Genomic DNA, 14,257 nt, shown 5'->3' with positions numbered 1-14,257 from the left:
CATCCCAGGACTCGTATTTCTTCTATCTCTCAGATTGAAGCAGAAGAGAGAAAGCTAAGACAAACAAGCACGCCTGCATAGGAAGCATACACTTGCCCTCAAGATTCACGAATGGATTCTGCGACTTCCAAAAATTATCAGAGTTCCACAGCATCTCTTCAAATCAACAGCACAATGAGTCTCGCTCTGATGATCTCATTATTTTACCTTCCATCTGTTATCCAGTCAGGTTAAAACATTGCAACAATTTGTCCAAGTCCACAGCACAAAATCTCTGTTGACACAAGCTGCAAAATATGGACATAAATTGCCAGCATTTTGTATTAGCAAATTACAGCAGACAAGGTCTCCCATAGCTAAGGACTAAATTCAAGGTATTTAAGGATATACATTACTTCTTAAGATCCATCAATAAGCTGAGTACTGTTTCTCATAAATAGATATATTGATTCCATGTATACAATGTCATTTGGTCTGTCCATAAGTAGTTGCTTAATGAAAGTCATTCTCACTTTAAGTTTCCCTTGGCGCTTAGTAGCCAAGCCAAGTTGAAGGAATAAATTCAAACTTGTGTTTCGCCTGAGTCAAAACATTGTAATAGTCAAATTGACTGAGGCAATCACGGAAGTCTGTAAAAAGACGTTCAAACAGCCTCCACTGTACAGCATGGGACCTGGAATAAGGATACGGAAGGAAAACCTGCATCACAAGTATTGTTCACATTGATACATTAGATTTGCAACATTAATAAATTGCCTAACAACAAACTATGCAGCACTTACATATGCAAGTAAACACTTAACTTATTTGACCGAACAGATTGAAAATATGAATCTTGTGTTCCAATTAGTCATAAAACGTTTGGTGCATTCTCAAGAAAGACAAAAGAGAAGGAATTGTATTTCTCAACAAAAATATATTCCCTAGACTTGATTATTGCATCTTTCCTTTGCTGTTGATCTTACAAGACCCTCTGTTCATCAATGCTTGATCCTCAAGATCCAATTGCATACCATCAGTGGCGACGATCAGGCCTCAGGATTTACCTTGAGGTATGATGTCCAGAACAGAAAGCTCCAGTGTGTTAATGTAGCTCGCTAACTAGCCTGGAAATAAAGAGCTGAATAAGCCTGATCGTCAATCTAAATGTGTGCTGTGCTCTTATGTACTCGGACTTTACAGTAGCATAACGCATTGCAGTCCTTGCTCCTTACAAACACAGGAAAACTGCAAAGCATTGTTACCCGGAACAGGAATGCTGAGAGTAACTCTGACCCCCTTAGAATGGGAACGGGGAACCAGTAGGGAATAAGAACAAGAATAGAACACAACGGCATCATATGCCTACATACCTTGGCTGCTTGCAGGAAGCTCAGACCTTTTAGCATAGCCAACTAGGCAAGAAGAACAGCCAGAAGCATAAGTAGGAAGCTCAGATAGGTAGTGTACGTAAACACAGTAGGCAACAAGCATAGTAGGCAGCGCGGGGAGCAAGCAAGGAGTGTAGCAAGCACTGTGGCTGGCGTAGCTACATAGCGCAGGTAAAATCTGCTAGCATGGCTAGCCTAGGTCACTAGCAAGCATAGGCAGCTGAAAACAACTCCAAGGATTCCCAATGGCTGTTGGGCAGTTCACAGCAGAAACTTGACCAGTTGGTTCAATTCGCAGCAGGCCTGGAACAGTTTGGAACGCTGGAAATTGGGTGGCCTCCTGGAGAGTGGAGAACAATTTGCAGTGGGATCTCTCCTGCCGCAACTTGCAACAGGGCTAGAGCAACTTGGAGGGCTGGAAACCCTAATCACAGCAAATAGGCTGCCCTTAAGTGGTTGGAACACAAATCGCAGCAAGCTCTCTCTCTGTGGACAACTCACACGTGAAAAGGGGAAAGAATTTGGGTGCTGGAATAAATCACACCACAGTCTGGGAGGTATAGGAGAGCAATAGAAGGAATTCACAGCAATTGCAATAGAAAATAGCTTTGTACAACTCGCTCTAAGAAGTGCGTGAAGCTGAGTACAACTCTTTAATGAATCTGGGAGCCCTGAGGTTCTTCTTTTATAGACTTGGCCTAGCAAAAAGCTAGACCTGGCATTTCTAAAGCTACTTTTTACAAAAGCTAAGATTTCCCTCTTTTGCCCACCTTGGGGCAAGCTTTTTTTTAGCCTTTCTAGAACCTCGTGGGGCCCTCACTAATGGCGCCATCTTCTTAGTGCTTTTTGGCCTTGTGGGACCGCTTTTTGACACTTGCTTCATCATTTATGAGCCTTTTAGAACTCTTCCAAGTCCTACACAAACTCCAACACTTTAACCCATTAAAGGTTAGTGAAATGCATGCGTTCCTAGGAAGGGAGGAGGGGCTGAAACAGAGAGAACCCGGAAGGGCAGGTGGAAGGGCAGAGAAGAAACGAAGGGAGGGGCTGAGAAGGAGGTGGGGAGGGGGAGAGGAAGGGGCAGGGAAAGGAAGAGGAGGGAGCCGGAAGGGGGGGCTGAGGAGGCGCGGAGGGGCAAGGAAGGGGAGGGGGGAGGGACAGAGGTAGGGGAGGCGGGGAGGGGGGCAAAAAGGGAGGCGGGGAAGGTGAGGAAGGGGCAAAGGTAGGAGGGGCGGGGATGGGGCTGAGGGAGGCGGGTAGGAGGGGCAAGGTAGGGGCACGGGAAGGCGGGGGTAGGGAGGCAGGGAAGGGGGCTGAGGGAGGCGGGTAGGAGGGGCAAGATAGGGGCAGGGGTAGTGGCTGAGAGGGGCGGGGTAAGGGAGGCGGGGAGAGGACTGAGAGAGGCGGTGAGGGAGGGGAGGGGGCTGAGGAGAGGGAGGGGGTTGAGGAGGGCAGCAGGAAGGTGCATGGGGAGGAGCAGCAGTTCAATCAACTAGTTCACTAGTTTCTCAATTAGAACAAAAAGAACGCTACAGATTTTTATGCCTCCCTTATCACAGCAATTCTAGACACACAAGCCAAAGATGATGCCAGGGTATGCTATATGGCAGTGTATTCCTATGTTTGTGAAACTAGATATTCGGGTCTCTCTTGATACACCTTCCACCAACATAGAGTTCAGGACTGCTCTTCTTGCCCTTCGTAAGGGCAAGTGCCGGGTTTGGGTGGGCTTACTCCCTCCTCCATTACTTTATGGGATAAGATTGGGGATCACATTTCCACAGCCCTGCAGGGAGTTTGGGACTCTGGTGAGATGCCCGACTCTCCATCATCTTATTCTAAAGGGGGGTAGCAGAAATATAGTGTCTTAGTGGAGGACTATTACTCTTTTGGGCACTTTCTACAAAATCTTGGCTAAAGTAATCAGTCTGCGTTTGCAGCTCCTAGTTCCATACCTTATTCATGATACGCAGACGGGCTTCATGCATGGCAAAAGAATTTTTTATACTATCTTCTCATTTTGAGAAGCCTGTGAGTGGGCTATGCAGAGAGGGCGAGAGGCTAGCCATTCTACTCTTGGATTTTGAGAAAGCTTATAATAGGGTGGATCTGCAATACAAAGGATCTGGAAAGGGGATCTACGGATAATGGCTAGGATGTAGAGGATGCAATGAGACTTTACCTTGGTATGGCAGCTTGGTTGACGTAGGAGGTCACGCCTTCTCCATTGGCACGGTCACTCAAAACCAGCCTCAAGGCTAACAAGAGGTGGTAAAATGCTAACCAAACAAAAGCCTTCACAAAAGAATACTTAGCAAACACTCCACAGACAGATAGGGGGAGCTAGAGCGCTCCTGCTCAAATACAAAGACACAAACTGGCCCCAAAGCCTTGGCACCCCTTTCGGTATTTCTTTATTAATTGAAGAGTGCCACAAAGAGATTACACAGTGAGTACCAACTCACACGCATTCAATGCTCTTCCCTAACTCAAGAGGCATCAGTATCACTACACGTTAGCCCTACGGGGCTCTGCTATCACACCCATGTGACCATAGGCATCCAGACTCAGTGCAAATACCCGCATTAAACATGGGAGCCATTATTCAGTGCCCCATCAAGGCCACACGCTCCCCAATCAAACACAAATGTTCATTGATCCACTAGGATACCCAAACAATGGGTAAAAGCATAATTGAGCTGGCTCAGAAGCACAAAGCATATCTGCAAGCATTCATTGTGATCACTCTGCCAAGCAAGTCTCTTCAAAAACACGGCCCTTTGCTCTCGAGCACTAGAGAGCATGTGTGAACCCTTTTGCAGCCCAAAGTTCATCTCAAGCTCTTGCACGAGCCAATGCACAACTCTCTGCTAGCTTTCTACTCATGTGACCACGTAGCAAGCTACACCCAGCTCCTTGGATCCCAAATGCTTGTACACGCAGCCCGAAGCCACTGCAAATAGCTCACATGAGCTGTAAAGTAGCCCCTTCACCAGCCCATACAAACTGTACAGCTGATTTGTGCATAAGAGTCCAAACCTAGGGTGTAATGCTTTGTATTCAAGCCTTGAGAATTCGAACTGTAAACTAAGCATGCTTTCTACTGCAACAATGAAAGATTGGATCATACGGCAGATCGTACCAACTACCGTACGATTCCGTACCAGCAACAACCAATGGACCTGTACAGCTGCACATAGCGTGTAGATCCCTTCTGTACCATCGTACAGCTACAGCCTTCATTTTGCTGTGCACAAAACCCGTCTCATCCCGTCGGCCGTGCGTGATTATCCTCTGCCATTTTTCTCATGTCAACTCTCTTGCCCAAGGCCTTCTTTGGGCTTCCTTTCCAAAAGGGCCTGCATGAGCTTGCCACGTGGTAGCCCATGCCTTGGGTTGCCCCCAAGGGCCTCATTTGCCCCTAGGCCCCCCTCTACTAGTGGGGCCTTTTTAAAAGCACACCAATAACCAACCTTAGTTCTAAGGTTCTTTAGGCCCCTCTTGGTCCTAGAACTTGCATTTGCCCCCAAGGGGGAACTTGCACACCCCCATCCTATGACCTCGCCACTTGATTCTCGGGGTTGAGGCCACAAGCGAGCATTAAAACTCACGCCCTCGTGACATACCCCTCTCTTGAAACATGGCGAGCGACCTCAATTGCATCTAGATGTTATAAGGATATGCAATAACTGAAATACATGTGAATATGCCATCATGAAAGCAGGTATTACCATGGAAAAACAGCATATATGGTTGTTCATAACCTAGGATAGCAATCCATATAAACTACAAAAATCCACTCATAGTGACTAGTACACTAGTCATAGAAGTCCCAAGGAAGATATACTGTCAACAAGCAGTCCCTCAGGTGAAACAAACAATGTCACCAAGCGACTTCTAGATACATGAGCCTGTCTGTAACATAGAGACAGAGGTACTACCCCTCTCTTGAGCATTAAGCAATGCTCCAGACCTATGCTCTGTTGAGCCTGACGGAGCCGCAACCAAGGTCGCGGCTCAAGCTAAGAAGCATCTAGATAGAGCTGTAATAATTGAGGTGTATCTGTCAGATCACCCTCTTCCAACCACTTTGCATGTAATGGATAATAATTTCTGAATTTTACCAAGTAGGGCGGGAAACTCTACCTCTGATCTTCCTTTCCTTATGTGCCAAAATATGCTCTAGAACTAGGATCTCATCCAATTCCTCAACCTCTGGTTGCATCTCATCAGGCATATCCTCTGGCACATCACATTTGAAAGGCTTAAAGAGACTCACATGGAAAGCATTGTGAATCCTCCAGTGATCCGGTAGCTTCAACCTGTAAGAGACATCACTTAGCTTCTCTGAAACTTGAAAAGGCCCATAATATCTCATGCTGAGTTTGAGAAACAACCGGTCTTTGCCCCTTTTCTTTTTCAGCCTTGCCTTTTCAAAGTGCAAAAGAACCCAATCACCTTCATTGAATATCAATTCATGACGGTGACAATCAGCTGCCTTCTTTTGCTTTGCCTGAGTCTTCTGGAGAGCCTGCTTCACCCTCTTATATGCCACACCCATGCTTTCAACATACCTATCAGCTTCAAGAATCTTATCCTTTGTATGCAAGATAGGTGGGACTTTCTTGCCTCCTTCCACTATTTCAGAAGGAGCTTTCCTAGTGATAGTATGCATGGTATTGTTGTAAGCAAATTCTACTAAGGGTAGAAACTGCTCCCATTGTGTCTTATGTCAGACCCATAGCATTTCATCAAATCAAGAGCAGTCAAATTAGCCTCTTCAGACTGCCCATCAGAGTGAGGATGAAAGAAGATGAAAATCTCAGCGTAGTGCCCATATTTTCAAAGAGCCCTCTCCAAAAGAGACTCGTCATGCGCGGATCTCTGTCACTTACGATAGACTGAGGCATCCATGGTATTTGAAAATGTTCTGCATAAACAACTTTGCCATATGATCCACTGTAATTTTCTTCCTTACTGAAATGAAGTGTGCTTGCTTACTGAGCTGGCATATAATAGTCTAGAGACCATCATTCCTTGTAAGCGTCCTAGGAAGATCAAATATAAAATCCATGGCAATGCTCTCCCACGGTCTATCTGGGATTTTTGGCAATGGCTGCAATAATCCAGGTTTCTTCTGCCTGTCAAACTTGACCTTCTTGCAGATGATGCATGTTCTTACAAAGGCATCCACATCCCGTTTCAAAGCTGGCCAATAGAAAAAGTGTTCCACTGCGTAAACCGTAGCATCAATGCCTCTATGTCCTGCATACGGTGGAGCATGACTTTCTATTATAACCTTTGACCTTAGCTGCTTTGTGACACAAATGCGTCCATGCATCATAATGAAGCCATCTCTGAGAGTATAATGGTCATGCCGCTGATCATTAGATAGCTGGTCATAAATCCTTGAGAAATCCTCATCCTGAGCATATTGGTCTTTCATTGCATCCAACTCACTGTGGTAAGCAATGGTTACTGCGGAAACCTGAGGCTTCCTTGACAATGCATCGGCCACCAAATTCTTTTTATCTTCCACATGCACTATCTCAAAGTGAAATATGGATAAGAAATCGGCCCATCGCATATTCTTCTCAGATAACTTCGTTTGAGTGAGGAAATATCTCAAAGATTGATGATATGTCTGCACTATGAAATCAGCCCCAAGCAAATAGTGCTTCCATGTAGCAAGGTCATGAATTACACCCAGCAATTCCTTCTCATAAATGCCCCCAGATGTCTCTCATCATTCTGCAAAATTCTACTCTCATAGGCTACTATGCGTCCTTCCTGACAGCCCTCAAGAGGCATTATATAAAATTCCTCGCTGTCCACAAAGCTCTGTATATGCAATTGGAGCTTTCCAATGATAGAGGTAACCGGAGTGCTAAAGCCAAGACAAGCCAATCTTGTATAGCCATCTCCTCTGCACGGATTCCAAGTTTGCTTGCCAATTCGGGCGAGAGAAAATTTGCATGAGCACCTGGTTCAAATAAAATCTATGTCATCTGATCCCTAACTTTGCCCCATGCCCTGCAAAGCTTTGTAGCATCATCATGAGGCTGCTCACTGATAACATCAGGCATTAACCCTGCAGATGGTTTAGGCTTCTTGCCTTTTTGCTCTTCCCTATCATCCACTTTTCCTTTTTGCTTACATTTTTGGCAATCCCGTGCCATATGGCCCTCTTCTTTACAGTGAAAGCATTTGTTAGCCTCCATCAAGGCTTTCCTTTCCTCATGTGACAGAGAATTAAAACCTGGCCTATCACGCTTCTTCCCTTTGTTAAAGGGAGGTTTGGAAGCATTCCCTAGCTTCCCTGCTTTCTTGAAACTCTCAGACTTACTATTTTTATACCTACTGGTTTTTCCCAACAATAATGCATCAGCTATGGTAGCATTCTCAATGAGTTGAGACATGTTGGTAACCCTTGTTTTAGTACAGTAGTCCCTGATTTCCTTTGGCAGCCCACAACAGTATTTTTCAAACTTTTGACAAGGGCACATGCCTATAAGAGTTGACTGACAAGAGAGCTTCCCAAAACTTTTTGTTGTACTCTTCCAAGTTATGACAATGAGCTGCATCCAACTTGTGCCATGCTATCATAACATCTACCTCAAAGGTAGTGGTCAACCAGGCAGCTGAAAAAACCTGCTTAAATTGAACCCAACTCGTGAGTGCTCTATTTTGGAGCAGCAAATTTGTCCCCTTCAAGAAGATGTCTGCCTTTCCCATTTTAGATGACTCATTGAAGTTCCCTCGTGAGAAGGCTGCATCAAACCATTGCACAAAAGTTAAAGCCTTCAGCCTGTCCTGAGCCCCATTAAAGGTCTCTAACTTCACTACTGCACCACCCTCTTTGTAATCTTTTACCTTCTCTTTGGGTGTCAAATTATCATACACAGGTGGCTACAAGAATGGAGGTTGAATTGCATTCTCTCCAGCCTGTCCAGCGTTACCACTACCCATTAGAGGGTTCGTCAAACCAGCCCCAGGCATACCAACATACCTGTAGGAGATCCAAAGGTTCATGTCCTTCCACTTTGCATTCCTGGCTGCATGCCAATATTGCCATACATCATGTTAGGCATTGCGGGCTGCATTTCCTCAAATACATTGCCTTGCATCCCTTGCATCGCAGGCTGTAAACCAACAGGGTAATTTCCAAGCATTCCTTGACCAGCCATTGCTTGAAATACTGAACCCCCACCAAAATGCCCTAGATGCATAAAGGGTTGGGGAAGAGCTTGCTGCCCTTGATTTGAATTCTGAAAATCAGCCCCTTGGCCATGCATAACCATACCAAGACCTTGAAAGGCATGCAGCCCTATAACTCCCTGTACATTTGGCATTACTGGAGGTTGTCCATCCAATGGATTCACTCCAAATGGCTGTTTTGAACTCCACTAGGCTCCCCTGATGAGAGTGCTTCTTTCTCTCCTTGGACCTCAAAGGAGTATGCATAAACTCAAGGAACCTCGGGTCCTACATGAGCTGCGTGAGTGCTCCCACAACACTCACTAACTGTGTCTTAAAAATAGCATCGGCTTCCTCTGCATTCTCAGCCTCTTTTGACCCTTTTGACTGGGAGGCACTCACACAAAAAGAATTTACCACTTTGCCTCAACATTTTGGTCATCGTGGAAGTCTCCCTCATGCATAGATTGTTCTTCTTGCTCATCCTGGGAGGACTACCCCTCCATATCCCAATCATTATATGTCAAAGACATATTTGATGATTTTCTTCTCGCTGTAATCGAATTACAGCAAACAACACTTCACCAGAGACAATCACCGGCTCACCACCTTAAGAAACATGGTGATGTCCCGGCAATGGAACCATGAAACCAGCCTCAAGGCTTACAAGAGGGTGGTAAAACACTAACCAAACAAAAGCCTTCACAAAAGAATACTCAGCAAACACTCCACATACAGATAGGGGGAGCTAGAGCGCTCCTGCTCAAATACAAAGACACAGACTGGCCCCAAAGCCTTGGCGCCCCTTTCGGTATTTCTTTATTAATTGAAGAGCGCCACAAAGAGATTACACAGTGAGTACCAACTCACACGCATTCAATGCTCTTCCCTGACTCAAAGGCATTAATATCACTACACATTAGCCCTGCAGGGCTCTGCTATCACACCCATGTGACCATAGGTATCCATACTCAGTGCAAACACCTGCATGTAGCATGGGAGCCATTATTCATTGCCCCATCAAGGCCACACGCTCCCCAATCAAAGACAAGTGTTCATTGATCCACTAGGATACCCAAACAATGGGTGAAAGCATAACTGAGCTGGCTCAGAAGCACAAACCATATCTGCAAGCATTCACTGTGATCACTCTGCCAAGCATGTCTCTTCAAAAACAGGATCCTTTGCTCTCGAGTAATCACTAGAGAACATCTGTGAACCCTTTTCCAGCCCAAAGTTCATCTCAAGCTCTTGCACGAGCCAATGCACAACTCTCAGCTAGCTTTCTACTCATGTGACCACGTAGCAGGCTACACCTAGCTCCTTAGATCCCTAATGCTTGTACACGCAGCCCGAAGCCACCGCAAATAGCTCACATGAGCTGTAAAGTAGCCCAACACCAGCCCCTTCACTAGCACGTACAAACTGTACGGCTGATTTGTGCATAAGAGTCCAACTTTGTCAAGAAAAGCCAGGGTGTAATCCAGGGTGTAACAGCCAAGAGCTTTGTATCCAAGCCTCGAGAATTCGAACTGTAAACCAAGCATGCTTTCTACTTCAACAACGAAAGGCTGGATCGTACGGCAGACCGTACCAACTATCGTATGATTCCATACCAGCAACAACCGATGGACCTGTACGGCCGCACATAGCGTGTAGATCCCTTTCGTACCATCATATGGCTTCAACCTTCGTTTTGCCACGCGAAAAAGCCTGTCTCATCCTGTTGCACGTGCGCGATTATCCTGCGCCATTTTTCTCCCATCAACTCTCTTGCTCAAGGCCTTCTTTGGGCTTCCTTTCCAAAAGGGGCTGCATGGGCTTGCCACGTGATGCCTTGGGTTGCCCCTAGGCCCCCCTCTAGTGGGGCCTTTTTAAAAGCACACCAATAACCAACCTTAGTTCTAAGGTTCTTTGGACCCTCTTGGCCCTAGAACTTGCATTTTCCCCCAAAGCACAATTTCCTAGGAAAACTTGCACACCCCCATCCTATGACCTCGCCACTTGATTCCCGAGGTCAAGGCCACAAGCGAGCATTAAAACTCATGCCCTCGTGACAGTCACCCCAACTTATAGGATATAGGGACAAAGGGTCTTCCAAATCAAGGTACAGGATGTGACTCCCACTTCCCGGCACCGTCCTATTTCTTTCCCACAGGACAATAATTGGGAGACGGTGTCGAGCTTGGAACATCTAGGTCGCCTGTTGTACCTTGGTGACGGGAGGCACCAAGTCCCCTGGCAGCCACCCTTGTTGCCATTCGGTAGGACATTATCTACACAAAGCGAGGTATTTGCTCGAGGTTTAGTTGGTTATTGGCACCTTTTCCAGAGATTCCCGCCCGGTTCTTTGAAAATAGGCTGATTGACAACCAATTCTTTCTCCTTTCGTTTCTTCCACGATCAGCACTTGACTGCTGATTTGTATGGTTATTTTTTCAAGTGTAAATAGAAAGTTGTTCTCTTTAGGGAAAAAAAGAAACGACAACGAAGCAATAGTTTTTTTTAAAACCTGGATTAATAGCAAGTGAGAGAGCATCCAATAGATGATGATATTAAAGGACAGTCTTTTCATAGGTTGTTTCAAATTTTCTAATTACTCCTTTTGGTGAGCAAAACCTTATGCCTTAAATCAATTTCAATTCGGTATCCATCAGAATCCTTGGTTTGGCCTTAAGTTCTTCATACTGATCCTCTAAAGAATAACAAATAGATACGAATATCATTTCTCATCTTGTCCTTCTCTCTCTCATGAATTGCTCTGTCTTGTTTGTATTCTACTCTCAACTACGTCTCTACTGTCCAAAAATTTGTTACAAAAGCGGTTTCATATATCAAACATGATGTTGATGATTTTTTACACTTGCTTATATAAATAATTACAAAATACTTTAGTAGGCTTTGAAGGAAGTTTTACGTATCTTCACATAAACCTTACCCATTTCCAAGCATAGAAAATTTAAAAGCTTAAGAAATGTAAACAACATTTAGCCTTTGAAACATCCTACTATACAGAATCAAATATGAACCTAAAGAGTTACCTCCCATTCCTCAACAATTTGCATAAGCAAATGAAAAGTGTGTTCGCTTTCATCCAGATTATCAATTACAGCCAACCAAATTCGAGAAGCCAAATCATGAGCCATGCCCCCTGCTTTCCCACAAGCCAAAAATTGATCTGCCCAAAATCAATCTTTGTTAATGTTAGATGCATTATAATTGGTATTATTAAGCATTGTCTCTCTATCCTCACTAGAGGGGGAGACCTATCAGTTATTTTTGTGTCACACTATTAGGAAATAGAATACAACATAAGGAAATTTGTCAAATCTTTACCAAAGTTTAAAATCCTCGTCTAGATAATGGTTACTTCCAATAAACAAGTCAAATGCTAGAAATCTTGTCTTCAACAAATTTCTCCTGTATCCTAATTTCTTTGATGAGCCAAGAACAATGAAAACACTAAAGAGTGACTAAATACCTGTTTTGCATATTGAGGACTACTAATTAACAGTACTGAATGTTGCGTAAAGCTCATTAAAATTCTCCTTTGAATGGATTGTTATCAGTTCTAGCTTCAATAGTAGTAATTTTGTATTGTTGAAGTAATGTAGATACGACGCCCCTCACAAGGTCAAGACTAATTGGTTTGAAAAAGTAGCTGGGACTATCCTAATTAATGTGCCCCTTGTTAAAAACATGGTGGAGAGAGAGAGAGAAGGTTAGGGTGTGAGGAAATGATACAACAATGAAAACATAATGAAAGGCTATATTATTCATAATCATGAGAAGTACAAGCCTTGTATAGGCTACACACTCACACACTAGCACCAAGTGCATATGGGATAAGTCCCATAGTGACACGTGGCACTCACACACGACTCACACATGAACTAGTACTAGATCTCCTAGTACTACACACCAACACATCACATCACCACACTCTTTGGCTATGATATCTCCAACACCCCCCTTCAAAGAAAAGAGTGTGAGACCCAACACGCAAAGAGTAGACCGATCCCCCCTCCACCGCAATACTACAAAGAGAAAGTCCAACTATCCAACACCTCCTGTGTGATAGTGACTTCTCAGTCAACTTGCGACCGGCAAGGGAAAACCATCACTCGTCACCTCCCTTACTCTGAAGTGGGTGGTCAATACCATCAAACCAAAGTAAAAGACAATACATTCATTTTTGGGGGACAACCCAGGGCAGAGAACCTCTTATTGACTCTAAATACATTCAATTTAGAGCGACAACTCTCAAGGTTGAGAACCTTTATCGACTCAACACAAACACATATAGAACTAAGCATCATCTACCATCTTAGAGAGGAATAGATCATGCAACATAAAAGATGAAACTTCCTGTTCAAGTCCAGTAGATGTAGCATAAATATTCTTGAGCTTGTCCAAGTTCTACTTGGCTGAAGTAGTGAAGTCAAGGTGATGAAGCAATTTGTTGACCAACCTCACATCAATAAGCGCTAGTGCTTTGTCATGTTGTTCATCCCTAGCTGAAGGTAGAGTTGATGAGTCTTCACCACAAGGACGAGACTCCATAGTGTCAAATGGAGGTAGCAAAGACAACAAGCTGAAATAGATAACCAGCCAATCAAGGAGCTTGTCTAGGTCTCTGAAATGACTAAGTAGCTTGAGAAATGCTTGAATAAATGTGTCCAACAGCTGGTGGATGCCCTCGGGGGTTCCAAAATGCAAACCCTAATGGAAAAGCAGCAAGAATACTCCTCGAAATAGAGAACTGAGTGAACCTGAAGCAAAGAGCAGCAAGGAGATGCCCCCAAACACAGAAATGAGCCAAGGAAAGAGAACTTGTGGGCGTGATGACTGCTCTAGGTGCTGTAGCAGGTCCGAAATCCTCAAGAAGATAGTTGGAAAAGGCGCCAAATGCAATAATATATCTTGAAATGTGTGAAGCGCTTGAGTAGACCAGCTCTAAGCTATACCGAGATGCTGTAGTAGAAGTATAGGTGTACCAAAGGGCACCAACAGGTCACCAGACCAAAAGTTGGCTATTGTAGAGGAGTTAGAAGCTAGGAGCAGCCCCAAAAAAGTCTCTGTTGAAGGTGGTTCTGCAGCAGCAACTCCAAAACACTTCGAAAATGCAAGAGCAGCTCCAATACTGGTCGAAAATGCCTCTAGAAGTGACGGAAAAACTGCAATGAATGCTCATTAATGGTCGAATTCTATTGTAACAGCCTGCAAACCCTAAAAACGGGATGGAACAGCTCACGTGCAGGCATCTCTTGGAAGGCGTGTCAACCAGCAGGCTGTGGAGAGGCTAAATGGGCAGAACTGGTCACAAAAAGATGCAAAACAGATGCGAAATGAGGGCAGGAAGGATGGCCGCTGTGTAAAAACCCTAAAAGGGTAGAAAGCAGCTGAAAGGAGATGAAAATAAGGCGGAATATGATGCGGAAATGAGCAGAGCTGAGGCGGCTGCAAGACGAAGTGCTTAAGCAAAATTAGGGTTTTGGGTTAGGGTTAGGTAAGGGATGACGTGGCAGCTATGGCGATACCATGTTAGAAACATGGTGGAGAGAGAGAGAGAGAGAGAGAGAGAGAGAGAGAAGGTTAGGGTGTGAGAAAATGATACAACAATGAAGACATAATGAAAGGCTATATTATTCATAATCATGAGAAGTACAAGCCTTATATAGGCTACACAC

The 14,257-nt window shown here is 44.5% G+C and overlaps 1 protein-coding gene and 2 pseudogenes across 3 annotated transcripts in view; all 3 read right to left on the bottom strand.

The window, feature by feature from the left end:
- Positions 1-316: 316 nt before the first annotated feature.
- Positions 317-14,257, bottom strand: part of LOC147892459 (uncharacterized) — a 63,511-nt gene continuing 49,570 nt past the window's right edge. For 2 of the 3 annotated variants that reach the window (XM_087387255.1, XM_087387254.1), the window contains 2 exons: positions 11,609-11,745; positions 317-699 (listed from right to left, as the gene is read on the bottom strand). In XM_087387255.1, coding sequence (XP_087243381.1) covers positions 532-699; positions 11,609-11,745 — 305 coding nt within the window. In that variant the 3' untranslated portion in view covers positions 317-531. The remainder of the gene's footprint in view (positions 700-11,608; positions 11,746-14,257) is intronic. The other variant, XM_087387256.1, reaches the window with a different exon arrangement.
- LOC147892461 (uncharacterized) lies at positions 5,192-5,931 on the bottom strand (annotated as a pseudogene).
- LOC147892460 (uncharacterized) lies at positions 7,071-8,722 on the bottom strand (annotated as a pseudogene).

This window comes from Dipteris shenzhenensis, chromosome 16, assembly GCF_047967505.1.
Source record: "Dipteris shenzhenensis isolate YYH24624 ecotype China chromosome 16, Dip_SZ_1.0, whole genome shotgun sequence".
NCBI classification, from domain to species: Eukaryota; Viridiplantae; Streptophyta; class Polypodiopsida; order Gleicheniales; family Dipteridaceae; genus Dipteris; species Dipteris shenzhenensis.
This window is presented reverse-complemented; position numbering and strand designations above follow the sequence as displayed.